This window comes from Haliotis rufescens, unplaced genomic scaffold (genome assembly GCF_023055435.1).
Source record: "Haliotis rufescens isolate VD_foot unplaced genomic scaffold, xgHalRufe1.0.p SCAF_5, whole genome shotgun sequence".
NCBI classification, from domain to species: Eukaryota; Metazoa; Mollusca; class Gastropoda; order Lepetellida; family Haliotidae; genus Haliotis; species Haliotis rufescens.
Window position 1 is genome coordinate 25,388,768 of NW_025964223.1, and position 26,311 is coordinate 25,415,078.

The following is a 26,311-nucleotide window of genomic DNA, read 5'->3' on the forward strand; positions in this document are numbered from 1 at the left end:
CCCAAAGACATCTTACAACCTATATAAGCAATATATGCTCTGTATTAATCCAGCACCACTTCTATGGTCCGGTAGTAGATTGTCCCGCCGGAGAACGAAAGGTTGGCGGTTCGATCACCGACCGCGTCATACCAAAAGACGTTAAAAGATTGACGTACTTATTGCTAAACTGCTTGGCGCTCGGCATTAAGGGCCAAAAACAAGGACTGGTCGGCTCGGAGTCAGTATACTGTGTCTGAGTGGGGTATACATGTTAAACTGTGGCATGATATATCAGTGGGCTAGCACTATAAAAAAATCGGCTGAAGTCCGGACAAGTACTATCAGCCAAACACACACGCACGCACGTCGCAATATAAACGAATAATCTTTGACGCGACCATAAAACCCCATTTTACCTCACCTCAATTATTAACCCTCTCTGTGGCCCCTTCACACCAGTATTGTATAAGCGTATTTATTGTCCGTATTAGGAACAGTGTAAATCCAAGTCATGGCTGGGCGTGCTTTTCATTCTAACAAACTACATTGAAGTAGAAAAGAAAACTGCTTGGTAATGAATGGACTTTAGTCGGTACCTGATGTGTCATATTTTAGAACTTGTTTTCCAGTTCCGCCAGATAATTGGAAGGAAACATGGCACAGTTAACATTTATCTTTAAAGTTTTTGTTACGGACTGGTCAGTAGTATTGAGACACGATTGGAACACAACGAGGATATACTATAAGGCAACTATTTTATCAATCCGCGAAATGCCCTGAATAGCATAACTTGGAAAAGAAGCAGTCGGGGTCACCATATGAAAGATGAGACTGAACTTCGATGATGTTCTGCGGCACCTGGGGGAGTTTGGACGCTATCAGAAATGGGTGTACTTTCTCCTGTGTCTTCCAGGACTCAGCTTTGGTAGCAGGATGATGATCAGTATGTTCCTCCTCAACGTTCCAGAACACAGGTGAGTTGGTCAACTGAGCAAGTTTACTTTAATGATCATACATTGAAAATGGTAAAGTATTGCATGCAAAATCTATCAACACCTATAGATTATACTTCAATGAATATTGACTTCATAACATTGATTTATTTACGCAAATTTTACAACAGGAATATCATATTATAGCATTTTATTAGTTGTTGTTAAAGCAGACCTGTTCAAAGCCCAAACACGCATCGAAGGCAGTGATACTAGTATTTCTTTCTTTACTGCTTGAGAACGTAATTTTGTTTGCAGATACTGAATGTTAGTTAACGCACTTGCCTAACGCCAATGTTTATCTGTAACTGAACTTGAATCAGGTATTTTCATAGCTTCGACCTCAAACATGATGAAGAAAACATACATACTAGGGGTTCTTCAATTTTATTCATTTGTTAAAATGTACTGTTTTAAAATTATATTTGAAGTGTTAAGAAAATTGCTCATGTGCCTAAAATACCAATTTGGGCTTAGTCACATATTTACCTCAAGACATAATGATCTTAATGTGCAGAACCGGCATATATGAAAACTTGAAACCTAGTATCCAGCAAGTGTCAATACGAGCAGGTATAAGCAATTGTGTCAATATATTCTTGTGGTGGATCTTTGCTCAAACAAAATGATTTCATGTGATGTCACAAACCAATACTACCTTTTGGTAGGTTGTCTTGACATAGATCAGTGATGCAATGCGATCTGTTCACATTGTGTAGGTTCAAATAATGGTGTAAGTACTGCATTCAATAGCATCACAGCTCATGGTCAATGGAGCCAAACAAGAGGCAGATGGTGTACATCGTCTGTGCTCGGGCACTGTATTGAGAAACCAAGAATTATCAACCATGGCAGCTCATGTAGCCAAATCTGTTACGCGACAGGTGGCGACTTAGACAATAGGGCGCTGAACTAGTTCACAGGACTATCGGGGTTGACTATTTGTCTTAATTGCTGTTTGAAACATATGCCCAGTTTCACAGTCCGGAGATGGTTGAGCAAACAACACAGATGTTAAGACAACTTTATTGGTTGCGCATGGAACAGATTTCTGAAGCTATTCTTCAAGATACTTTTTCACTTTTGTATGATAACAACTGGGATTCTTGTTATTTAATTTGTTAAAACAACAGACCTACCCAAAACAAATTGAATTCTCAGTTCAAGATCAAAAGCTTCAAGCTCAAGATAAAGATCTCAAATGTTCACAAACTGTTAAATCCTTCTTCTAAACGTTCCTGTTGCCTTACAACAGAAAGCATCTAGCCAGGCGTTGTCTTTGGTTTGTATTACCTAATAGATTTGACTTTAATTACATCCTTAGCTCCATGGTGATTCCATGTCAACCGATGCAGAGTGGAGAATGATTTGTTTGTTTGTTTGTTGTTTAACGCCACACTCAGCAATAATCCAGCTATATGACGGCGGTCTTAGATAATCGACTCTCGACCAGACGATCCAGTGATTGACTTCATGAGCATCGATCCACGCAATTGGGATACGATGACATGCATCAACAAGTCGCCCCTTATGACAAGCATAGTTGCCTTTTACGGCAAGCTGAAGACCTATTTTACCCACGGGAAATTGAAGTCCTACAGGTTTTCTATTACCCTACAGGTGCGCCATCCCCGGCCACTACAACGACACCTACAATGTACAGTCTATCAACCACGCCTATCTTATAAACGCCACCATCCCCTACGTCAAAAGAGACGGCAAACTGCAGCTTGACCGTTGTCACATCTACCGTGACATTGATAACATCACCACTGTGGGCGCCAACCGTACAGTGGTCGGCTGTAAGAAGTGGGTGTATGACAAGTCAGTGTTCGAGTACACTGCCTCAATGGAGGTAAACCATTTTCTAAGTCACACGTTGAGATAACTTTATAGAATACTTAAAAATGTATCTCAAAAATAAAACGTTTAACACTGTTAAACTACTTCAACTTGAAGCCCACGTATGGTTTGTTTGCCAAGGCCACTCGGGAAATATAATGATAAGCCACATTCCTGGTGCTGTGTCACTGGTTTTTTAACTACCCTGGAACGGGTTAATGATACAATGTTGACAGATCGTACTGTTTCATTTAGTTCTTTGCCAAGGCCCCACGGAAAATATTATGACAAACCACATTCCTGGTGATGGGGCACTGGTTTTGTTTTAATGCAGGTCTTCTGGAATGGCCTAATGACACCATGTTAACAGACCGTACTGTTTCATTCAGTTTAGTTTTGTGTGTGACGACGCCATACTCGCAACTCACTCAAAGATGATCTTCATGGGTGGGTGCTTCTTTGGGGCATTTGCTTCGGGAGCCCTGGGCGACAAGTGAGTCAATATAATCTTTAGTCAAATTATAAACATGTTGAATAAAGCCGTTAACATTATAACTTTCACAAATGTTAACACTTGTTTTTAACAGAACAAATGACCCTGCAGTGATTCACACACTGCACATTTTGTCTATTTTGATTAAAATCATGTATTGCCCATTTTGTGAAAGACTCATATTTTTAAAATAGTGTTTTACTTCAGACACATGAACATGTTTTTGTGGTCACTTAGTCAATGAAGCGCATTCAAAAACCTCAGTGGAGGATATTTCCAAATTTGAGGCAACGGTCACAAAAATATGCCTGATGCAATTCCCTATTTTGACGTGTCCCTGTGTTTTTGTTTTCAGGTAAACAATTGACTTGCCTTTGCATGTATTTGTGATGTGTGCCTCCGGTGGGGCAGGATTTGTCGTTTTGATTATTGTGACAACTTAAATCTTCAAACTGAAGTACAGTATATTTTGAAACATGAAGAACATATTTGTAAAATATTGCCTCGCTACAGACCCATTAACTCTCCGTTACTAGATGGTATCAGTGAAACGTCATTGCCAAAAGAGTATTTGGTATTTGTGATTTTTGACTCAACTCAACTCAAGTCAACTCAAAGTAGTCCCTTTATATAAAATTATCTTATCTTGACATTTTGACCAAATCCGAAAAAGCGAAAATCCCCAAACCAGGAAGACTCTTATTCCTACATGCTTAATTTAAGAATTAAATTTGTACATTTGTACAGTACTGTTACTTCGACCATGATAATTTGAGGCGTCTTTGCTGCCAAATGATTTTAACGTTTGTCAAGTTTACCAGCCATGATAAACAATCCATGCTTTGGTACTATATCCATAGTCAATGCATTACCGTGACCTATGTCACGTGCATACATTTCTTTTAATATGACGGGGTTTGTTTGTCAGGATCGGGCGGAAGAAGGCTCTTTATCTGTGTATCCTGCTCCTCACTGCTGGGGGAATCATCCTCAACTGGTCCAGCAATTTCGTCATGTTCATCACCCTCCGCTTCATCAACGGTGCCTCGGCAACCGGAATGTATACCACTTGTTTCGTAATAGGTAAATGATAATGAAATTAACAAAATACTCTCAAAGAAATGCTAGAATCTTGCATGGCGTGTATTGTTACAAAAGCTACTCGTGTCCAAGCCACGATTGGCTGCGTCTACAATACTAAATCTACCAATACCATGCCACTAAGAATACCACAATCACTACACCTACTCATACCTTTACAGCTAGAACTGCATCTACCATTTTCTATCAATCTTTCACTTCAACTACACCTATCTGTAATATTGCATCTACCAATACCCCTACCGTACTGCCACATATGCTACCAGGACCGCCTAAGCGTAAGGTTCGGGGTTCGATCCCCGGCCGCGTCATACCAAAAGACGTTAAAAGATATTACTTGTTGTTACCCTGCCTGGCGCTCCGCATTTAAGGGCTAAAACAAGGACTGGTCGGCTCGGAGTCAGTATACTGTGTCTGAGTGGGGCATTCATGTTAAACTACGGCATGGTATCTCAGTGGGCAAGCACTATAAAATCAGCATTAGTCAGGACTAGTACAAGCATCCACACACACCTGTGCAGTCACGTCGCTATGCATTGATCTTGGAAGCGACGTTAAACCCCATTTCACCCCATCTCACTTATGCTACCGATTTCCAACACTGACAAGAAAAAGGGTATCGTAGACGTTCAAATAGTTTAAGATATGTTACTCATGTTGTCGGCACATGTATTAGAACATGCAGTAACAATGTGGAACAGCGAAGTCGTATGGATATGTTTTTTCAAAGAGACAAGGGAGTACCAAACTTAGTTGTGTTTCATTACATTTTTAGGTATGGAGATAGTAGGCCCCTCTAAGCGTGTATGGACAGGGACGATTCTCGGTGTGTTCTTTGCACTTGGTATGACGATGTTGTCCGCAGTTGCCTTCTTCATCCGAGACTGGCATACGCTGGAGCTAGTCATAGCTGTCCCTGTTGCCATCTTCCTCATTTACTGGTGGTCAGTAGTGAATATTATGTCGATAATTGAAAGATATTGAGCTTTCAAAAGGTGCTACACTTAATGCAAACCATTAAAATAATTAAGACTCTTATACCGAAATACCGTCTGCTTGAAAATGAACAGATAATTATCCTGTATTGAAATACCTGTCCTTGTCTTCACAACAGCACGATATTTCGATACTGTAAATCAACCAGGTGATCCGTCTTTCTTCTTTTCACCATTAAGTCAATAGGTAGTTTGCAATTGCATGTGTGAAATATTTTAGAAGTTGGATTATGCCTTGAATCTGGCTTAATTTACAAAGAATAATTGATTTTCTTCTCAGGGTCATTCCAGAATCTCCAAGATGGCTGATGAACGAGTTCCGGTATCAGGAAGCGGAAGTGATCATACGTCGCGCAGCAGACGTGAACAAAGTCAAGTTACCTGAAAACCTGTTTGAACAGCAAGAGAAGACAGAGGCTGAAACACATGATGACAACAAACCCAAGGGCAGCTTCTTGCATCTCTTCACCACTCCAGTCATGTGTACACGAACTCTCATTATATTTTTTAACTGGTAATGTGGTATTATGTCATTCATTTTCGCATTGTAACAATAATGCTTTATCTTTAGAAATTATAATTTTACTGCTCTCTTGCAGCTGTGGATATTGTTTTATCCCACTTCATAGCTCACAAGGAGCAAAGGTAATTTCTATTATTATGGAATCTTCTCTGGAACAATAGGGAAATATCAAGGAGCCTTTACATTTGAATGATAATGTTAATATGCAAATAGGTGAACAGGGAAGAAGTACCTTCTGTTGGAACTGACATTACCAAGAGTATATCATACACTCCCATGGAAATAAGGATTGAATAAACTACATGTATGTCTGAAACTTGGATCAAGGATGGTGGTCAGCATGGTGTACTACGGCCTATCTCTCAACTCAGACAACCTTGGGGCAGGCAGCCTCCACCTCAACTTCCTGCTGGTGGGACTTGTGGAATTACCGGCCTGTGGTCTCGTAGTAATGCTACTCAACAAAGTGGGGAGGAAGGTCATGCACTGTGCATCTATGTTAGTAGGAGGAGTGTCCTGCATCCTCACCATCTTCACCATCATGTATGCTGATCAGTGTAAGTAGACATGGATTTACCTCTCTCAATGTCAAACCGTTTTTGGAAGCCTTATTCTCACCTCTGCCACGCGATGTGTATGTTGTTATGCGTGGATTCCCAAATGGAATCAATATGTGAGCCAAGAAATCTGTACATAATAGAATTTAGTGTGAAACCAACAAACAACCAACAAATGGTATACAGTAAACAATAATTATTGTATTTCAAAATGAACTAGGTTTACAAATGAATACAAAATTACTGCACATCAATTACAGAGTGGTAGTACAATATTCAATGGTAGTATAAAATGTGAGAGCAGTGGAAATGCCCATGACAAGAATAATATTCACCTCGCCGCAACAGTGGTCAGGTTTCCGTGATATGCCTGGGCTGAATACCAGGGTGAAAGGTGATCTTCACACAAAAGCTAGTCTTGGTGTAATGTCAGATGAAATGTCAGATATAATTTAAGATGTCTATCTAGCTTCCAGCACTTTCCATACAGTGCTTAACCAGTCCAGTTTTACTAGATCAAAATATTCCTTATGTTTCTTTAACCCTTGACTTCCGTGCTATTCCGGAAGGTTACAGATAATTCGAGCATCTACATATTATAACTTCCTCACCACTGATTACATTAAATAGTACTACAGTGAAGAAATATGTATTGAAAGTATTTCGCATTGTAGCATTACAATGGGTCACCGTCCTACTCGCTATGATAGGGAAGCTTGGGGCAGCAGCAGGCTTTGCCATCATCTATACCTTCTCCTCAGAACTGTTCCCAACAGTCATCCGCCACTCTGCCATCGGCGCAAGTTCCTCCTTGGCCCGGATAGGAGGCATGATAGCACCGTATATTGCAGACTGGGTAAGTTTTGCATGCAGATAACCCTTCCTTCCATGTCCATACATATACGAAGTGTGACACATGTTTGAGTTACTCAACTATGTACATAATAGTACATAATTATAATTTAGGTGTATGAGTGAAATCCCTACAGTGAGATTAACGAAATATTCAACCTAAAACATAACATCGCCACTGTATCTGTGTGTCCAAGATTGTTCAACTATTTCAAATTTAGTGCAGTTGATTGACAAGTTGCATAAAACATACTTTGGATCACTCTTGACCGCATAAATTGAATCTACATTTAGTGAAACGGGTTATATACGAATGTAATACCGTCAATAATTGCTGTAAATATGTTGGTATTCAATTAACATGGTTTCACGGTCACTTTAGACCAATATGAATTAATCAATTCACAGGGCAAGTTTGTTGGTGGGGACTTCGGCCGCGCTCTGCCGCTTTTAATGTTTGGCGGTCTGGCAGTCCTGGCAGGTCTGTTGTCCCTACTCCTGCCGGAAACACTCGACAGAGACCTTCCGGAGACCATTGAGGATGGGATCAAGTTTGGCAGGTAACAATAGTTCAGGAAAACGGGAGATTACCTCTCTATATCATTGTTTATTCATGATTGACGAACAAAACTTAACATTTGTATTGTGGCAAAAATAGTTTTTTTTACATATTTTGCTCTCAAATCATTGCCATCAGGAACATACGAGGGAACCAGGGAGCCTCATGACCCGAGGCACCAATTTAACATACATGTATATGCACAACAACTTTTATTGCAGCAGATTTTCTCCACGTTAATGGTACGTGAGGACTTAAATACTGACGACTTAAAAACACTAAATAGTTCGAACGAAATTTGGTCTCACCTATTAAGAAAGTCATATTCGATCACTTGCATTCGGCTTTGGGTAATAAATGTTTTCTACTGAACGTCTAGTGCATCCAGCTGAAGTAGTATTAGAGTGAGTGAGTATGGTTTTACGCCGCCTTTCGCAATATTCCAGCAGTATCACGGTATGGGACACCAGAAATGGGCTTCACACATTGTACCCCTGTGGGGAATAGAACTCGGGCCATCTGCGTGAGGAGCAAACGCTTTAAACACTAGGCTACCCCAACCGCCCCTGAAACGGAAGTAAAGGAGGAAACAAAGTAAACTACTCATGTTCAGAATAACAATTAATCATAATGTCACGGAGAGGTTTAGGAAGACATATACATATTCCTTTTACACCTGACAAAATAAAACACGGTCGGTTAATGACATGCATGTGTTGAAAATGTTGTTAAGAAACTCTAAACTTGTAAATGATAATTGTCATTGATATTTAAAAGCTGGTTATTTTTTATATTTACAGAAAACCCATTCATCACAGAGCTTTAGATGACGAAGGTATGTTAATGTTGTTTAAAAGAGTTATCTGGTATGAACTTATAGGTTCATTTTTCAATGGACAATTGAGGCACAGATGCTTTCATTACTTATTACTCCAAAAAGAATTGTATCAGCAATAAAACATGGACACTTTATCAAAAGATCCCAACATCTCGTTTTTACCCAAGGGTTTATCTTAGGGTATATCAGTAACTATTACATCTTTAAAGTGTAAATCCACAAAATGAATTTTGAAAGGCGATCGAAACTTTTATTTTAATACGTGTGTACCTTTTTTTACAGAAAAGCAACAAGGCCTTTCTTTGCTTGCAATACCTGATACTACAGACCTGGATGAGAATCACCCACCTCAAAACAGACAACCACTGGCCCCAGTCAATGCTTGATGTTGATCTTGATGTGCATTGCTGAAGTTACCATAAATGATATTCTTGTATGTAACCGGTATTCCCACCATCAAAGATGTGGAAAAGAAGTGGAAGAGTCAAGTATAGAAGAATCAAATATATCGGTGAAGCCTACACAACTTGAATACACCAATGGGAATTTCAGAGTATTGTACGAGGCAAGTAACTCTATAATCGGATTATCAGGCTCGGTGACCTTGACAGAAACGATTTTTTGTGTGAAAGAGAGTGCGGTTCTCTAATGGCCACACAGGAAGTGAGTGAGAGAACCACAAGACCATGCGTTAAGATGAGGGATACCATTACTTCTCTGAAATATTGGACTAAGAGCTGGAGGACTAAATCCACTGACAAGTATTCAAATATGACATCGAGTTATTCTTATTATGTTTATCCTTATCATCTATACTTGTTAACTATGGTCAAACATATCATCAAAACAACTAGAACCACTGCAACGCTACTTTGCCAGACCACAGAGCTTCCACAACAGATCACCAACTAGTGTAACTACTCAAACTCTTGGTCTCTGAACAACGGAAGCAGTGTTTGTCAAGACTAAACGTATCTACGTCAATATACTCTGTAGATGTAAAGCAGGGTATTTTGTAAAAAACAAAACAAAACCTTTTACATCAGACTTGGGCAGCACCTACACAACTATACATCAGATAAATCTGTACTCCATGATCCCCTAGGTATTAATAAAAAGGACAAGCTCTTTCATTCCATAGAAACATATCTCACTAAAGGACATACAATGTAACCAACCAAAGACAATATGGTGAGGTGAAGTGAAATTGGGTTTAACGTCGCGTCCAAGATTATTGCACTTATATAGCGACGTGCATGCACATGTGTGTGTGGCTACTTGTACTAGTCCGGACTGATACCGATTTATAGCGCTAGGTCACTGGGATACCATGCCGCAGTTTAACATGAATACCACACTCAGACACAGTATACTGACTCCGAGCCGACCAGTCCTTGTTTTAGCCCCTTTATGCCGAGCGCCAGACAGGGTAACAACAAGTACCATCTTTTAACGTCTTTTGGTATGATGCGGCCGGGGATCGAACCCCGGACCTTCTGCTCTCCGAAAGACAATATGGAAAAGAATGGTTATTTATGCAGTAGCTTGACTTCAAAGCCAGATATGGATAGAAAAGGTGTCAAGCCACCAAGATCTGAAACGTTTTCATATGATACATGAAAGACATCTCCCCACAGATTGTGGAATTTGTGTGACATTTACAACAAGAAAAGCAGGCCAATTTATGCTCTAGTTAAACTCGGTATTTGACCTGTAACAACTGGTGTATGAATAATGTGTGCATGAGAATGTAACGATGTAGTACTTCACCAGTTAGTAAACTGTGACAGAAATAAACACTGAGAATCTACAAGACTTACTGTGCTTTAATGAACATCTGAAAATAGAAAGATTGTACAGACAACGAAGTCACAGGTTGTGACACTACTTGGTGGCATCACGCATCTTGTAGAGGAGACGACACGAGACACATGGGCTCAGTAATCAAAGAAATAAGATTGTGGCAGCTGACGTCTATTCTTAACATGTAACCTTACAATGCAGATAATTTCTGTAATCAGTGTTATCATGCATGTAAATTAATGAATTTCCATGTTTGTACACTCCGATACTTATGGAGGAAATAAAGATTATCCATTCACTCATTCTTAAGATTCAAAGGAATACTGTATTGTTAATGTTTGTAACGTTTATTTAGTCAAAATTATCAATATGGTTCACGAATTTATTTTAACAGACACAGAAATAAAAGTATATTGAGTACCTCAAGAGCGTTCCGGTCGAATGCTACATCGTACAAGTCCCCACATTTTATTCTTGATGCAGTTATGTCCTAACATGTTGAGGACTCTTATCACGGCGTCGGGAACAATGGCACGCAATAAGACAGGTCACACATTGCAAACATCCATTACATTTTTAGACTATTACAACAAGCAAGGATAAAGGGCACCTATTTTGCCTGTGATGTGAGATATAAAATAGTGTAACATCAGATATGTTCTAACACTCGTTTTCTAGTTTGTTTAATTCTCCAAATATGCGTCTTTGGCTTTAAATTTGTTCACCGCTGATATATATTTGAATGTTCTCCACCTCAAATTAAAGGTTATCGAAGAATAATTTCTTTCCACTTTTAATTCTTAATCTGTTAACCAACAATATGGTGCCCCTTATTGTCGGAAATATACACAGGATCGAGGCTAGTCCATGTACTTTTGGGGGGTAAGAAGTGGAACATATTGCTTTGAAACATCATCTGCATATTTAGTCATACAAAGTTTCATCTTGGTCCACCTTGTTGGAATTTCAGCATTGTACCAATGGACAAGAGAACATAGAGGTTATCCTGTATTGGGAATAAACATTGTATTTGGTCTTGGCGAGCTAAATACATAGTGTTTATTCCTAATACAGACTATTTACCATCCCCAAACACACAAGCGTGGTGACCTCTTTATCATATAATGGCATTCTTCAATTCTGTATTAAAAAATCCCTTTCGAGCTCTCACAAACATTACCTATACATCGTAAGTTTACCTGGAACGTGCGCATTAATATATATTACGTCAGAGGGTAAGTGATGGATAGTGACAGTAGTCAATATAGTTCCAACAGAAACATGTTTCTTATACACTGGGGTAACTACATATATGCAAAACATTAATTGCCTACACAAATTGTTTTTACTTGCCGTTCGCAGCAATCCACCGAGCTGTCCGATAGAGTAACTGCCCTTTATCAAAGGGAAGCTACTCTAACCCTAGTCTATTAAACGCCATGTCATGTGCAGTCAGATGTACACACAGCGAAAAGGTACCAATTCGAATATATTTAAGCCAAATCCAACTGTTTTAATTTGTGGAAAAGGTTCCAATCCGCTTAGGTCTACAAACACAGATAAGGAAAGTGATCACGCTTGGCTAGTGCCCTCGCAATATTGTTTCGCAATTTAGATCTCCAAAGTTGCCCAATCTTGTAAAATGACAGTTAGACACTGATTTTCAGTTTATTAGTCTATTCTTTTGATAATGATAGCAATTATCCCAGTTGTTTCTCGAGATTACCGATGATTAATTCTGACTCGATCGCCGAATGACAAGGGCGACGCCATGTTTGTTTATAAACAGTGAAAGTAGACCCAACTTGACCTTTGATATTTGCATCTCTATCCGCATATGACTCCAACGATATCTTTTTTATCCCTTGGCTTTATCCTGCCTAGAACATATACTGAACAACAAACGTTCCTATGACATTGAATAACATTTAATGCAAAGTTATGTTTTTTTACCAAATCTGAAACAATTTCGGTTTGCAACAGATAAAAGACTCCTGTAAGTGTTCAAAAGGTTTAATTTGCCATACTGACTTCAGAAAATGCGTGATTTTATTAAAAAAACCATGAACATACCAAAATGTCAATTTACAAATCAATAGCGTGTGTGTCCACCTCTGGTTGCGATGCAAGCAACACATCTTCGTCTCATGGAATGGACTACGTGTCGCACAAAGTCCTGTGGGGTATCTGTCCATATCTGCTGGAGCATATTTCGAAGTTCCTGGAGTGTCTGTGGAACTCGTGGTTGGCATCGAAGGCGCCGATCCATCTCATCCCTCATTTGCTCATTGTTGAGAGATCAGGGTAGCGAGCCGGCCAGGGGATGACATTTACGTCATTTTCTTGAAGAGAATCCTCAACAAGTCGAGCAATAAGAGGCCGGGCTTTGTCATGTTGAAAGGTGGGCCATGACGACGCAAAACAACAGGGCCGATGATCTCGTCGCGGTAGCGCTTTCCATTAAGATTTCCCTCTACCACTATCAAACGGGTCCTCTGTCTTGCTGTAATCCCACCCCATACCATAACGCTGCCGCCCCCGAACCGAGCTTCTTCCATGACACAATGATTGACGTAACGTTCACCTCGACGTCGGTACACTCGAATCCGTCGATCGCTGTGGCTGAGGTGAAAACGAGACTCGTCAGTGAATAGAACTTGTCCCCACTGCATGGCCGTCCAGCGTAAACGGTGGTTTCCTGTCAAAATGGTATGTCTGGCGGGTCCTCTGGCGACAATGTTGTTCGAATCCATTTGTCTTGTCGATTATTGGTTAAGCGTGGCCTGCCACTCCGAGGATGGTCTCTGACTGCATTCGGCTGTTGCCAACGTTGCCATAAACACCAAATGGTGCTTCTATTGACGTTAAATTGTCTTGCAACATCCCGTTGACTCGACCCTGCTTCAAGCATACCAATGGCTCGCAGACGCTCATTTTCGGACAGGCGTGGCATTTCGTAATGTTAAATAATTGCGTAATTCTGTTGTTTTTCTGAGTGGTTGTTGTCAGCACGATGCTAAACAATGCATATGGAATCCCGTTAACGCACATGTTCTTATACCCATTCTTAGGTTGTGAAAATGCATGGGGCTTGCATAAAAGTCAACTTTTGCATGGAATGCATGCTTTTTTGTAGCAGTTGCGTCTTTGTGACCTGATTCCATACATGTACTACAATATTGAAACCAAACTTTACTTATTTGAAAAATACACTTAAATAGAAAATAGTGGTGTCACGGGAACATTTCTTGTTGAGTATATGACAAAAATAATTATCAGTCACTAAATTAAGTCTCATATCATATCAATGTTTGTTCCAAAGGATAATACTCCCATATCCAACCTAACACTGACATACAACCATCATAGCATTAACAGGTTTTGCGGCCAAAACATCGTATTGTAACAACAATGGTGACAACATAATCAAAGACGCAAAATGTTCTGGTAGGTGCGCCACAACTAATACACGCCAGGTGTACGCGAAGCACCTGCCATTAAAAGATTTAGCATAAAAACGTAAGAATTTATTGCCTGACTGCGCAGCAGTACTCCTGCCATGAGACGGCCACCTGTAAACAAACCAGACAATCAACTGATTGATGACCAGAAAATCCTGTGACACATCAATGCATTTACTGAAATAAATGCCAGACGATGGTTGATTTTAGCAGGCGTAAAAATACTGGCTGATTGCCTTCGATGTTTCAGTGTTCCTGAAATAGGCATTTAGCAACCCATGCTTGCCGTAAGAGGCGACTATGTTTGTCGTAAAAGGCGACTAACGGGATCGGGTGGTCAGGCTCGCTGACTTGTTTGATGCATGCAAGGCCGCAGTTAACTTTTTTTACAGGGGGGTGGGGAATATTTGTATCCCTTGTCCCCCAACTTGATTCAAATAAAACTGTTTTCTGTAAAAAAATCAAAACACAATAAGAAAAATACAGTGGCTTCCATCTACAATGTTTCAGTGAAGAAAGACAGTGGTGACTTATGAATTTCATTTTTTTTATTTCTAATATTTTTATGACAAATATTGTCATTTTGGTGCAGTAATCAGTAATTTGTTCAGTGTATATGATTACTCCCATTTAGGTCTTGAATATAGTGATACCACAGTTTTGTCATCCGATGGCGCACAAATTACAGACAGCTGGTTTACGAAATCCAAGCAAAATTCCACGTTGGCCTTTGTGCTAAATGGCTGACGGTCGTAACACAATTTCATTCAAGTAGAGGACGAGAAGAACGAAATAACAGAGACATTAAGGAGCGACTATGCTCCATGAGTCCAGGCTTAGTTCTAGTTTCGGTCTAAACATTGTAATAAGTGCCTTTCGAAAACAGAGAAATTGTTTTTTGTAATAAGGGTAATTATTAACTGTTTGATGAAAATAATTGCCTCTGAACCAGACAATAAAGTGATTGTTATAACGAACAGCCATGTACAATGACACGCAATCAGCCAAGTCACCGCGTCTGACCACCCAATCCATTAGCTCATGACCTGCTTCTTACGACAAGCATAGATTGCTGAAGACCAATTCTAACCCGGATCTTGGCGGCGGTCAAAAATCTAACCAGGAATCCTAACGAGGATTGATTAATATATAACATAAATTTTGGGTTTGTGTAAATAGAATCCATTATATATGTATATTTTCTTTTTATGTAGAATATATTAAATATATTTAGTTTTCATGAAATGTATATTTACACTTTTTAATATTGCTTGTGTAGAGACCAATTGCACACCTTCACATTGTCTGTATCTAAGCCCTGGTAAACTCACGGACAAGTAAAGGCTGATGTTGTATAATTGTAGCTTGGCTATTTGTCTCTTTAAGCTAGATGAAGACAAAGTGGTCAGTTCGAAGGTCGAGATTGGGTGTGAAATTATCTGCCATGTCGGCAATATTTGAAACATAATTTTATATGCCATGTCGATCATATGTGAACTTTGTTAAATCAATACCCACTTTGATAAAATAATTTATACTCTAATTAAGTTATATATACTCTACATTAATCCTTGATTGTGACCATTCACGTAAATATAGCCTGGACGTCACGCTACACAGTGTATTTCTAGTCCATACTGGAAATGCTTCAATACATTCAAGACATGTCTCTGCGTGCTTCGCAGCCTAACTAATTAAATGCAAGTGGGGACAGACAGCTTGCACATGGTTGGACGTTAGTCGTACCTGTGGTGTCATTTTTAGTGCGGGAAAGCATAAGCAGTAAAAGGCGAGGACGCGATCAGCCCTTGAAAGATGAGACTGAACTTCGACGATGTTCTGCGGCACCTGGGGGAGTTTGGGCGCTATCAGAAATGGGTGTACTTTCTCCTGTGTCTTCCTGGACTCACCTTTGGTAGCAGGATGATGATCAGCGTGTTCCTCCTCAACGTTCCAGAACACAGGTGAGTTGGTCAACCGAGCAAGTTTACTTTAATGATCATACATTGAATATGGTTGAGTAATGCATATGAAATATTCTAGCAACTTTAAAGGTTATACTTAAATGTGTACTGACTTTATTTAATCAACTTGAGTAGTTATTCAAATTCGGAATCAACATTTTACACCCGGAATGTTAAACTGTTACATAATAGCATTTTATTGGCTGTAGTTGAAGGATATCTGTCCAAGTCCATACACATGTCCAAGGCTGTAATATATCTTTTGTCACTCCTTGCATTGAGAACGCATTTGTGGTTGCAGAAACTGTTGTAATCAAGATTACACTACATCATTTACTGAATGTTGGTTAATGCACTTTGCCTATCTGTAACTGAACGTGAATCAGGTATATCCAATCATAGCTTCGATAACCAATATAACATACAAAATACCGTCTTCCAGAGGCAAGAGCGTCCACTAGCCTTTTTATCAAAGTCTTGTTTCCACCCTTGCCACATCAAGCCCACTTTCCTGTGCTAAATATGTTTGAGAACGTTTGACAAAATAGGCATCCACGACTGGTTGACACGAATATGTCTTTTTCTTCTTTTAAACCCCCAACGATTGCCTAGGTTTTTGTGCCCGGGATGAATTCGCGAATGTTTTCGTTATCTGATCGACTAGGTCGTCGCCTATCTTTGTGAAGCTCTACGAGATAAGAACAGCTATCTAAGTGGATATCGCGTTTTCATTACAAGGGGCACAACTCGTGATCTACGCGAGGTGGCGCCAGGGTTGAGCCGAGAAAAGTGGCCTTGATGTGCAAGGGTAGATACTAGGTTTTGATATAGGCTAGTGTACACGCTTGCCCCGGGAAGATGACTCCATACATGCTAGGTGATCTTCCCTATAATTATGTATCATTTGTTAAATTGTGATGTGTTAACATTTAATTTGAAGTGTTAACAGGAATTATTATGCAATTGCCTCAAATACCCCATTATGACTTACATGTACTTATATCAGGACAAAATGTGCATAACAGGCCCATTTGAAAAACTGAAATCTTGTATTCACAACGGCAAGAATCCAAAGAAGCAGGTTTCAACAACAGCAGGTATGATCATTTAAGTTGTTGAAACAACGGCGACGTTGTGTTAAATCCTTCCTCAGTTTTCAGTTAGTATACAGTATGCAGTTAGTCATGAATACCACTATTTGTTTGTTTCCTGCATGATCGGTGTGGTCACATCGAACCGCGATGACCAGTGCAGTGTTCTAACTTTGGCTTATATAACCTAATAACATTGACTTGAATGACAATTTATCTCCAAAGTGTGTCCATGTTAAGTGACACTGAGCAGTGATTAAAGTTTAACGCAATACTTGGTGATCTTCTGTCCGTTGTCCTACAGGTGTGCCATGCCCGGTAACCTGAAGACCTATTTTACCCCGGATCTTCACGGGAAATTGAAGTCCTACAGGTTTTCTATTATCCTACAGGTGCGCCATCCCCGGCTACATCAACGACACCTACGATGTACAGTCTGTCAACCACGCCCATCTTATCAACGCTACCATCCCCTACGTCAAAAGAGACGGCAAACTGCAGCTTGACCGTTGTCACATCTACAGTGACATTGATAACATCACCACTGTGGGCGCCAACCGTACAGTGGTCGGCTGTAAGAAGTGGGTGTATGACAAGTCAGTGTTCGAGTACACTGCCTCAATGGAGGTAAACCATTTTCTAAGTCACACGTTGAGATCACTTTATACAATACTTAAAAACGTATCTCAAAAACAAAACGTTTAACACTGTTAAACAACTTCAACTTGAAGCGCACGTATGGTTTGTTTGCCAAGGCTATCGGGAAATATAATGATAAACCACATTCCTGGTGCTGTGTATGGTTTTTTAACTCCCCTGGAACGGGTTAATGATACAATGTTGACAGATCGTACTGTTTCATTTAGTTCTTTGCCAAGGCCCCACGGAAAATATTATGACAAACCACATTCCTGGTGATGGGGCACTGGTTTTGTTTTAATGCAGGTCTTCTGGAACGGCCTAATGACACCATGTAAACAGATCGTACTGTTTCATTCAGTTTAGTTTTGTGTGTGACGACGCCATACTCGCAACTCACTCAAAGATGATCTTCATGGGTGGGTGCTTCTTTGGGGCATTTGCTTCTGGAGCCCTGGGCGACAAGTGAGTCCATATAATCTTTAGTCAAATAATAAACATGTTTAACAAAGAAGTAAACATTATAACTTGCACAAAAGCTCTGGCAATTTATCGAAAAAAATAAATTGTATCCGAAAATTCTTGAAAAAATACGTTTTGACTGTTTAAATATTGTATAAGATGCTAGTCCCCATTCTGGTGGGGCAGGATACGCTTCCCTAAAACCCCGAAGACTCTCGCATTTGAAAAGTTGTCAGTACATGGTTATTTTCTAAACATTTGACTTCTTTTGTTCAGTATTTTGGTTTCGATCATGATAATCATGGGCTTCTTCATTGCCAAACGATCTTAACGTTTTGTTCAAAGTATACCAGATCTCCTGAATAACGCCCAACTATAACAGGCTTAGCTTCGGTACTCGCGTGAGTAATTCACCTAATTCCGGTGCATAGACATTGTACATTTCTTTGCCGTTTGTTTTGCAAGGATCGGGCGGAAGAAGGCTCTTTATCTGGGAATTGTGTCCCTCATCGCTGGGGGAATCATCCTCAACTGGTCAAGCAACTTCGTCATGTTCGTCATCCTACGCTTTATCAACGGTGCCTCAGCAACCGGAATCTATACCACTTGTTTCGTAATGGGTACATGATAATCAAATTACCCAAAATACGGTCATATATACGCTAGAATCTTGAATGGCGTGTACTGTTACCAAAGCTGCCAGCGTCCAATACACGCAACGTCTGCAATACTACATATTCCTGAGACAAGGTTGTTAACTGAAGTCCAGTTTCCACCCTTGCCAAACTAGGCTCCACCCATCAAACTAAGTGATATCTTGGCTTGCCTAACGAGTCTGTGGATAGTTCAATTAAAATGGCATAGCGATATCCTGTTCATAAACAACATGGCGACTGCCGTGCAGATTTCTTTCGATTGCAAGATTTGCTAAAGGACGTGTACCGTTAACTGGGTGTCGACAGGTTTTTTCAAAATCTTTTCATTTTTTTAATTAACGTGCTCAAGTGCGATGGATTAGCCTAGTGGTAAAAGCGTTCACTAGTCACGCCCAATACCCGTTTTCGATTCTCCATATGGGTACAAAAGAGGCGTTATATACAACTCACTCACCCAAGTGATTTGATGTACTTGCGAGGTAAGACTCGTTTTATTATAATTTAGATTCTGATTCAGATCGTCTTGATGCCACCATTTTGTTTGAGGCAAGTGTAAATGATATGAAATGTTAAATCTGGGGGACACAGAAGGGCCATAACTAATAGCCATGCTACGATCGAGGCAAGGAATTCCAACCTACTTAGAGCGGAAACTGGTCTATGATCAGTTAAGTCCCTTGCCTACATCTACTCGTACGAAATCCACTACGACTACCACAGTTAATACACCTACTCCAACCTTTACAACTACAACCCCGTCTACCATTTTCTCTTGATCTTTCACTTCAACTTCATCCGCCTGAAACATTCATTGCCACTTCGGACAGCCTCCATTGGCTGATGGTAGAGCGTCTGGCAGGGGAGCGGAAGGTTCAATCCCCGGCCGCGTTATACCGAAAGACGTTTAAAGATGGTACTTATTACCCTGTCTGGCGCTCGACATTAAGGGTTGAAAAAAGCACTGGTACTACTACTAATAATAATAATACCATACTAGTCCATTTATATAGCTCATAAATATGTTCTAAGCGTACATGCAGGCTCGGGACGCTGTCAGTTTGCTTGTCTTCAGCTGCAATGTAACAGATTGTAGCAGAGAAGACTTTATGCCCCGAGGCAGCTTGCTCCATTTGCCTGACAGGAGGAAGTTTTTGTCTTCAATACGATCAGGAGGTCTGTCTGTTGTGATCTGAGTGATCTGGCAGGATTCTAAGCATGGATCGTGATCATCACTATCCACTATACTACCTTTAATCAACTCTACCACAATCAGTACCATCACTGCATCCCTATCTTTTACCCTCGCCAATAATTGCAAAATTGCTGGTGTGGCCTTCAACACTCACAAGCCCTACAACCAGCTGTACCACCAGCTAGTTGTCCAAATGCATGGTTGTGTTATATATGATACAGACAATTCGAGATAAAAGTACCGTTGCAGTTCAAACAGTATAAAATACTTCACCAATGTTGTCGGCATTTGTAATTAGAACATGCAGTAATAATGTGGAACAACAAAGTCGCATGGGTATTTGTTTTCTGAGAAACGAGTAACTTTGAAATACCAAAATGAATTTTACTCTAATATATTAATAGGTATGGAGATAGTAGGTCCCTCTAAGCGTGTATGGACGGGGATAATTATCGAGGTGTTCTTCGCACTTGGCATGACGATGTTGTCCGGAGTTGCCTACTTCATCCGAGACTGGCATACGCTGGAGCTAGCCATGTCCATCCCTATCGCCTTCTTCCTCATTTACTGGTGGTCAGTGTTAAATAGTGTGTTAGCTATTTATTTATAGCTCCAAGAGCTGAACTTTCAAAATGTTCTAACCTGAATGTAAACCATAAAAGATAATACACCTTCTGCAAAAACACCGTCAGATAAATATCCTTAAGCTAATAACTGAATTGAGATAATTGGCCTTATGTTATACTGTAAAGCACCCCAATAATTTCTTTTCATTTGTTGAAGGAAAGTTTGCAATGGCATAGGTGAAAGACCCGTGAAGATCCGGGGTAGAATAGGTCTTCAGCAACCCATGCTTGCCGTAAAAGGCGACTATGCTTACACGTTAGAGGCGACTAACGGGATCGGGTGGTCAGGCTCGCTGACTTAGTTGATGCATGCCAACGATCTCAATTGCGTGGATCGATGGTCATGTTGTCAATCACTGTATTGTCTGGACCAGACTCGTTTATTTACAGACTGCCGTCGTATAGCTGGAATATTGTTGAGTGCGGTGTTAAACCAAACAAACACCCAAACAAACAAACAATGCATATGTGAAATGTTTTAGTGGTTGGGTTATGACAGGTATTTGATTCATCTTAAGAAGAATATTTGATCTTCTTTACAGGCTCATTCCAGAATCTCCAAGATGGCTGATGAACGAGTTCCGGTATCAGGAAGCGGAAGTGATCATTCGTCGCGCAGCAGACGTGAACAAAGTCAAGTTACCTGAAAACCTGTTTGAACAGCAAGAGAAGACAGATGCTGAAACACATGATGACAACAAACCCAAGGGCAGCTTCTTTCATCTCTTCACCACTCCAGTCATGTGTACACGAACTCTCATTATATTTTTTAACTGGTAATGTGGTATTCGGCCATTTTATTTCTCATTGTAATGATAGAAATTATATTTACAAATAACAATTTTTAATGCCATCATTATGTCATGCATCGCGCATGTTCATGTCATCTGAACGTGTCTATTGTCATTTAGTTTATCGATTCTTCTCTTTATCAACTTAAGGGAAATATCAAGGAGCATATGTAGTTTAACGGTTATGTTAATATGCAAATGGGTGAAACTGCGATAACCAAGAGTGTGTTGTACACTCTCAAGGAAATAAGGATCCCATATACTACAGACCCGTGACAGACCCGTGAAGATCCGGGGTAGAATAGGCCTTTAGCAACCCATGCTTGCCGTAAGAGGCGACCATGCTTGTCGTAAAAGGCGACTAACGGGATCGGGTGGTCAGGCTCGCTGACTTGGTTGATGCATATCATCGATCCCAATTGCGTGGATCGATGTTCATGATGTCAATCGCTGGATTGTCTGGTCCAGACTCGATTATTTACAGACCGCCGTCATATAGCTGGAATATTGCTGAGTGCGGCGTAAAACAACAAACCAACCAACAAACAAACCCATATACTACATCTTTGAAACTTGCATCAAGGATGGTGGCCAGCATGGTGTACTACGGCCTGTCCCTCAACTCTGACAACCTTGGGGCAGGCAGCCTCCACCTCAACTTCCTGCTGGTAGGCCTGGTGGAATTACCGGCCTGTGCTTTTGTATTGGGACTGCTCAACAAACTGGGGAGAAAGGTCATGCACTGTGCATCTATGTTAGTAGGAGGAGTGTCCTGCATTCTCACCATCTTCACCATCCTATATGCTGATCATTGTATGTAGACATGGATTTACCTCTCTCTATGTAAAACCGGTACACTAATTCCCTTTCAAAGCGCCTCAATGGCGCATCTTTGCCATTGAACGCGAAGCCTGTCAAGCGATGAGTATATCAAGTGTCAAATTCTAGGTGTTTTTGCCATGCTTGAAGTTTGAAGCTTGAACTTTTATTTCTCACCAAACGTCCATGTCATGATACTGTTGTCGTTTACAACTTACTGAATGTATTGAAAGTATTTACAAAGCGTTTCGCATTGTAGCTTTACAGTGGGTCACTGTGCTGCTGGCTATGATAGGGAAGCTTGGGGCAACAGCAGGCTTTGCAATCATCTACATCTTCTCCTCAGAGCTGTTCCCCACTGTCATCCGCCACTCCGCCACCGGCGCCAGTTCCTCCTTTGCCCGGGTAGGAGGCATGATAGCACCGTATATAGCAGACTGGGTACGTATTGCAAGCAGATAATCCGTGCCATCCATGTCCAAACGTACGAAGTGTGACTCATGTTTGAGTTACTAAACTGGAGAACATAGTTATAATTTAAGCGGGTGAGCGAGTATTCAACCCAAAAATAAAATTTCGTCACTCTAGCTGTAGTTTCTATGTCCAAGTTTATTCAACCATTTGAATTCAAGCCCATTTGTTTGACGTGTAGCATATTTGCATAAAAAATATACTTTTGATCACTCTTGACCACATGAACTGAATCTACATTTTGTTTGAAGTGAAAGGGTTATATTCGATTGTCATACCGTCATAATTGCTGTAATAATTCTGGTACTCATTTAATTTGGTTACATGGACACTGTTTAACCATTCTCAATTACTCAATTAACAGGGCAAGTTGGTTGGCGGGGACTTTGGCCGCGCCCTGCCACTTTTAATGTTTGGCGGTCTGGCCGTCCTGGCAGGTCTTTTGTCCTTACTCCTGCCGGAAACACTCAACAGAGACCTTCCGGAGACCATTGAGGACGGGATCAAGTTTGGCAGGTAACAATATCGTAGTTCAGGAAAAAGGGAGGCATCACCTCTCTGTTGTTAACTACTAATCAATCAATCTATATTCATGATACTGATGAGGCCAAACAACAAACAATCCGCATAGTTACTGTACAATCACATTAGTTGACAGAATGTGTAAACATTTGTGCTGTGGTAGTTTAGATATTTCGCTCGCAAACTCGTTGTAATCAGGTACATTGAAGGGGACATCGGAACCTCATTACCTCCAGCACCAAGTTGACATACATGTACATATGCAACACTTTGATTGCACCAGATTTTCTCCACGTTAATGAAAAGGAAGAAAAGAGGTGAGGTGAGGTGAAATGGGGTTTAATGTCGCGTCCAAGATTATTGCACTTATATAGCGACGTACATGCACGTGTATGTGTGTGTGTGTGTGGCTGCTTGTACTAGTCCGGACTTATGCCGATTTATAGTGCTAGCACACAGAGATACCATGCCGCAGTTTAACATGAATACCCCACTCAGACACAGTATACTGACTCCGAGCCGACCAGTCCTTGTTTTAGCCCCTTAATGCCGAGCGCCAGACAGGGTTACAACAAGTACCATCTTTTAACGTCTTTTGGTATGACGCGGCTGGGGATCGAACCCCGGACCTTCCGCTCTCCGGGCGGACGCTCTACCATTAGACCACGGAGGCGGTCTAGGAAGGGAAGAAGGAAACAGTGTAAACGCATGAGCTTTGGAACAATTTACACTACTCATGTTTAGAATAAACATTAAACATATTTCTAAATGATCCCTGTCATATATATTTATTTTTTTTAACATTGGCTATGTTATATCCACAGAAAACCCATTACACACAGGTCCACAAACCAAGAAGGTATGTTTATATTCTTTGAGATAGTCATATTGTATGAAAGTATAGTTTCGTGTGTCAATGGACTGTCGAGGCACACATACGATAATTCTTCATCAAAAATGAAATTTCATCGGAATAAATCATGGACACCTTATCAATAGATTTCCAAATATCGATTCGAGGTATATCAATCACGTTCATATTATTACGAAAGTTTAAACATCATATATGAATATTAAAGCTAGTGGCGACCATTAACTTTGTTGAAATATGTACAATTTGTTTTTTTACAGAAAAGCAACAAGGCCTTTCTTTGCTTGCAATGGCTGATACCACAGACGTGGAGGAGAATCATCACCCTCAAAACAGACAACCAATAGCTCCAGTCAATAGTTGATGTTGGTCTTGATGTGCATTTTTAAAGTCAACGTCACTGATAATCGTGTATGTAATCAGTATTCTTATCACAAAGGTGTGAAGAAAAAGATGGGAATGATGTTTAGTTTGAAAACTTTTTTAATGATTATTTTTACAGTGTTTTCGAAGGTTTACGTATAGACATTATGTTAACCGTAATTGTCTTTGTCGTGACAAATGAAAAAGAAGGTCTACACACACTCGTATCATAACTTTTAGACCCGGTGAGAATTTCAGGGAAGAATTTGTTTCCAATATTCTGTACTTGTCTTACGCGGCGAATAAGTTGACCGAATGGTCAGGCTCGGTGACGTGGTTGGTTGCATGTCTGCGTGTCCCGATGGCGTGGGTTGTTGCTCATGATATCACTCACTGCTTTTTCTGTTCAATATTCGATTCATTACAGTTCGCCGTCATATGGCTTGATTATTGTTGTTTTCGGCGTTAATCAACAGACACACAAACAACTATAAAGCGAAAGTCAATATAGACAAGTAGAAAATGAAAAACAGCATGCAATATCATCATCAATATATAGTTTATAGCAGATTGCTTCTATGTATCCTGTTCTCAGACTGCTTTGGCGTATGTACACAGATATTGATATACTTAATAATCTTTCCCTGTTCCAGTATTGTTGTCCAGATGCATGCCCTACACGTGACATGTAAATTGGACTGCTTGTTATGGTTTACTGCCTGTATTTCACACTTGGAAAAGAATAAATGTGTTCATGTATTGTCACAATGTATTGTGTATGCTGTTAAAATTAACATAATATGGTTCACGATACAAAATAGAAGTACTTTAGCACTTTTTACTCTCTAAAACGTAAAGAACGTCCGGTTGCAAAGCTGTGCGGTATAATTTCCTACACTTTTCTTTGCTACATATGACATCCTAACATCCTGTTAAGCTGACATCATAAGAACTCTACAACGGCGTCAGGAACAATGACATACAATCAATCAGGTCACACATTACAAACCATCCTTTATTATTGTGTCGAGTCATACAACAGGCCTAGGATACAGGACATCTATTTTGCTGGTATGCTCTGGGATGTTCTGTATCACGATGTGAGATGTTAATTATTATTTAATTATCACATCTGATATATTGTGTTACTAGTTTTTCTGAGGAATAATAATTGCTTCATGTCACAAAGGTGCAGCCAAAATAAAAAAGTCATTAGTTCAATTACACAGCCGGGATTTCGGAAACTGAAGGTCAACTATCATCAAATGATCATGATTTATTCATTCTATAAAAGAGCTCAGTCAAGATGCATTATTAGACAAATAATTACTCTCGACGAGGCACTATGCGAGGGGGTCAGGTCCGAGGGCCCTTGTTTCCGCGTATTGACCTCGTCAAAAGAAAACATTCGTTTTGTTATACAAAAAATTATTTTTAAAGTTCATGAAGCTATAAAACCGTCCTCTGCTTCATATCAGTAATGTAGTTGCCAACCGTAATATGTAAGCATACCAGACGCCATCTTATTTTGTGGCAGGCGAATCAGTATTCATCAGGGGCGGTGGGGTAGCCTAGTGGTTGAAGCTCGTCACGCCGAAGACCGAGGTTTGATTCACATGTGTGAAGCCAATTTCAGGTGTCACCCGCCGTGATATTGCTGGAATATTGCTAAAAGCGGCAGAAAACCATAACTAGGAACTCAATATTCATCACTTGACAGGTCAATACAGATCAATATCAATCAATATTCGAGGTCAATGTAGGTCACATGATTTGGGGGGCTACATTGAAATTTGTAACACTTCTATTCAGAATCTTCCAATTCCAGTGCTTAATGCGTGACCAG

At 40.2% G+C, this 26,311-nt stretch overlaps 3 protein-coding genes across 3 annotated transcripts in view; 2 read left to right on the forward strand and 1 right to left on the reverse strand.

The window, feature by feature from the left end:
- The window catches only part of LOC125373246 (organic cation transporter protein-like), a 102,859-nt gene that overhangs the window by 58,670 nt on the left and 17,878 nt on the right, over nucleotides 1–26,311 (reverse strand). The window lies entirely within an intron of this gene.
- LOC124111033 (organic cation transporter protein-like) lies at nucleotides 623–10,012 on the forward strand. The gene is made up of 11 exons (XM_046470582.2): nucleotides 623–956; nucleotides 2,595–2,829; nucleotides 3,206–3,309; nucleotides 4,238–4,392; nucleotides 5,186–5,354; nucleotides 5,686–5,919; nucleotides 6,256–6,485; nucleotides 7,160–7,341; nucleotides 7,746–7,897; nucleotides 8,697–8,731; nucleotides 9,017–10,012. Exons 1-11 carry the CDS (start codon nucleotides 808–810, stop codon nucleotides 9,118–9,120), a joined length of 1,749 nt encoding a protein of 582 aa, XP_046326538.2. The 5' UTR covers nucleotides 623–807; the 3' UTR covers nucleotides 9,121–10,012.
- On the forward strand, nucleotides 15,686–25,230 carry LOC124111042 (organic cation transporter protein-like). The gene is made up of 11 exons (XM_046470593.2): nucleotides 15,686–15,962; nucleotides 17,446–17,680; nucleotides 18,054–18,157; nucleotides 18,620–18,774; nucleotides 20,407–20,575; nucleotides 21,171–21,404; nucleotides 22,003–22,232; nucleotides 22,498–22,679; nucleotides 23,074–23,225; nucleotides 24,056–24,090; nucleotides 24,363–25,230. The coding sequence occupies exons 1-11, from the start codon at nucleotides 15,814–15,816 to the stop codon at nucleotides 24,464–24,466; spliced, it is 1,749 nt and encodes a 582-aa protein (XP_046326549.2). The 5' UTR covers nucleotides 15,686–15,813; the 3' UTR covers nucleotides 24,467–25,230.

Bases quoted from the DNA above. Each gene is read 5' to 3' on its own strand.
- LOC124111033 (XM_046470582.2), top strand. From the start codon at position 808: ATGAGACTGAACTTCGATGATGTTCTGCGGCACCTGGGGGAGTTTGGA. The intron at 5,920-6,255 runs GTAATGTGGTAT...ACTTGGATCAAG, and splicing joins CTCATTATATTTTTTAACTG to GATGGTGGTCAGCATGGTGT. The intron at 7,898-8,696 runs GTAACAATAGTT...TTATATTTACAG, and splicing joins GATGGGATCAAGTTTGGCAG to AAAACCCATTCATCACAGAG.
- LOC124111042 (XM_046470593.2), top strand. From the start codon at position 15,814: ATGAGACTGAACTTCGACGATGTTCTGCGGCACCTGGGGGAGTTTGGG. The intron at 21,405-22,002 runs GTAATGTGGTAT...ACTTGCATCAAG, and splicing joins CTCATTATATTTTTTAACTG to GATGGTGGCCAGCATGGTGT. The intron at 24,091-24,362 runs GTATGTTTATAT...GTTTTTTTACAG, and splicing joins CAGGTCCACAAACCAAGAAG to AAAAGCAACAAGGCCTTTCT.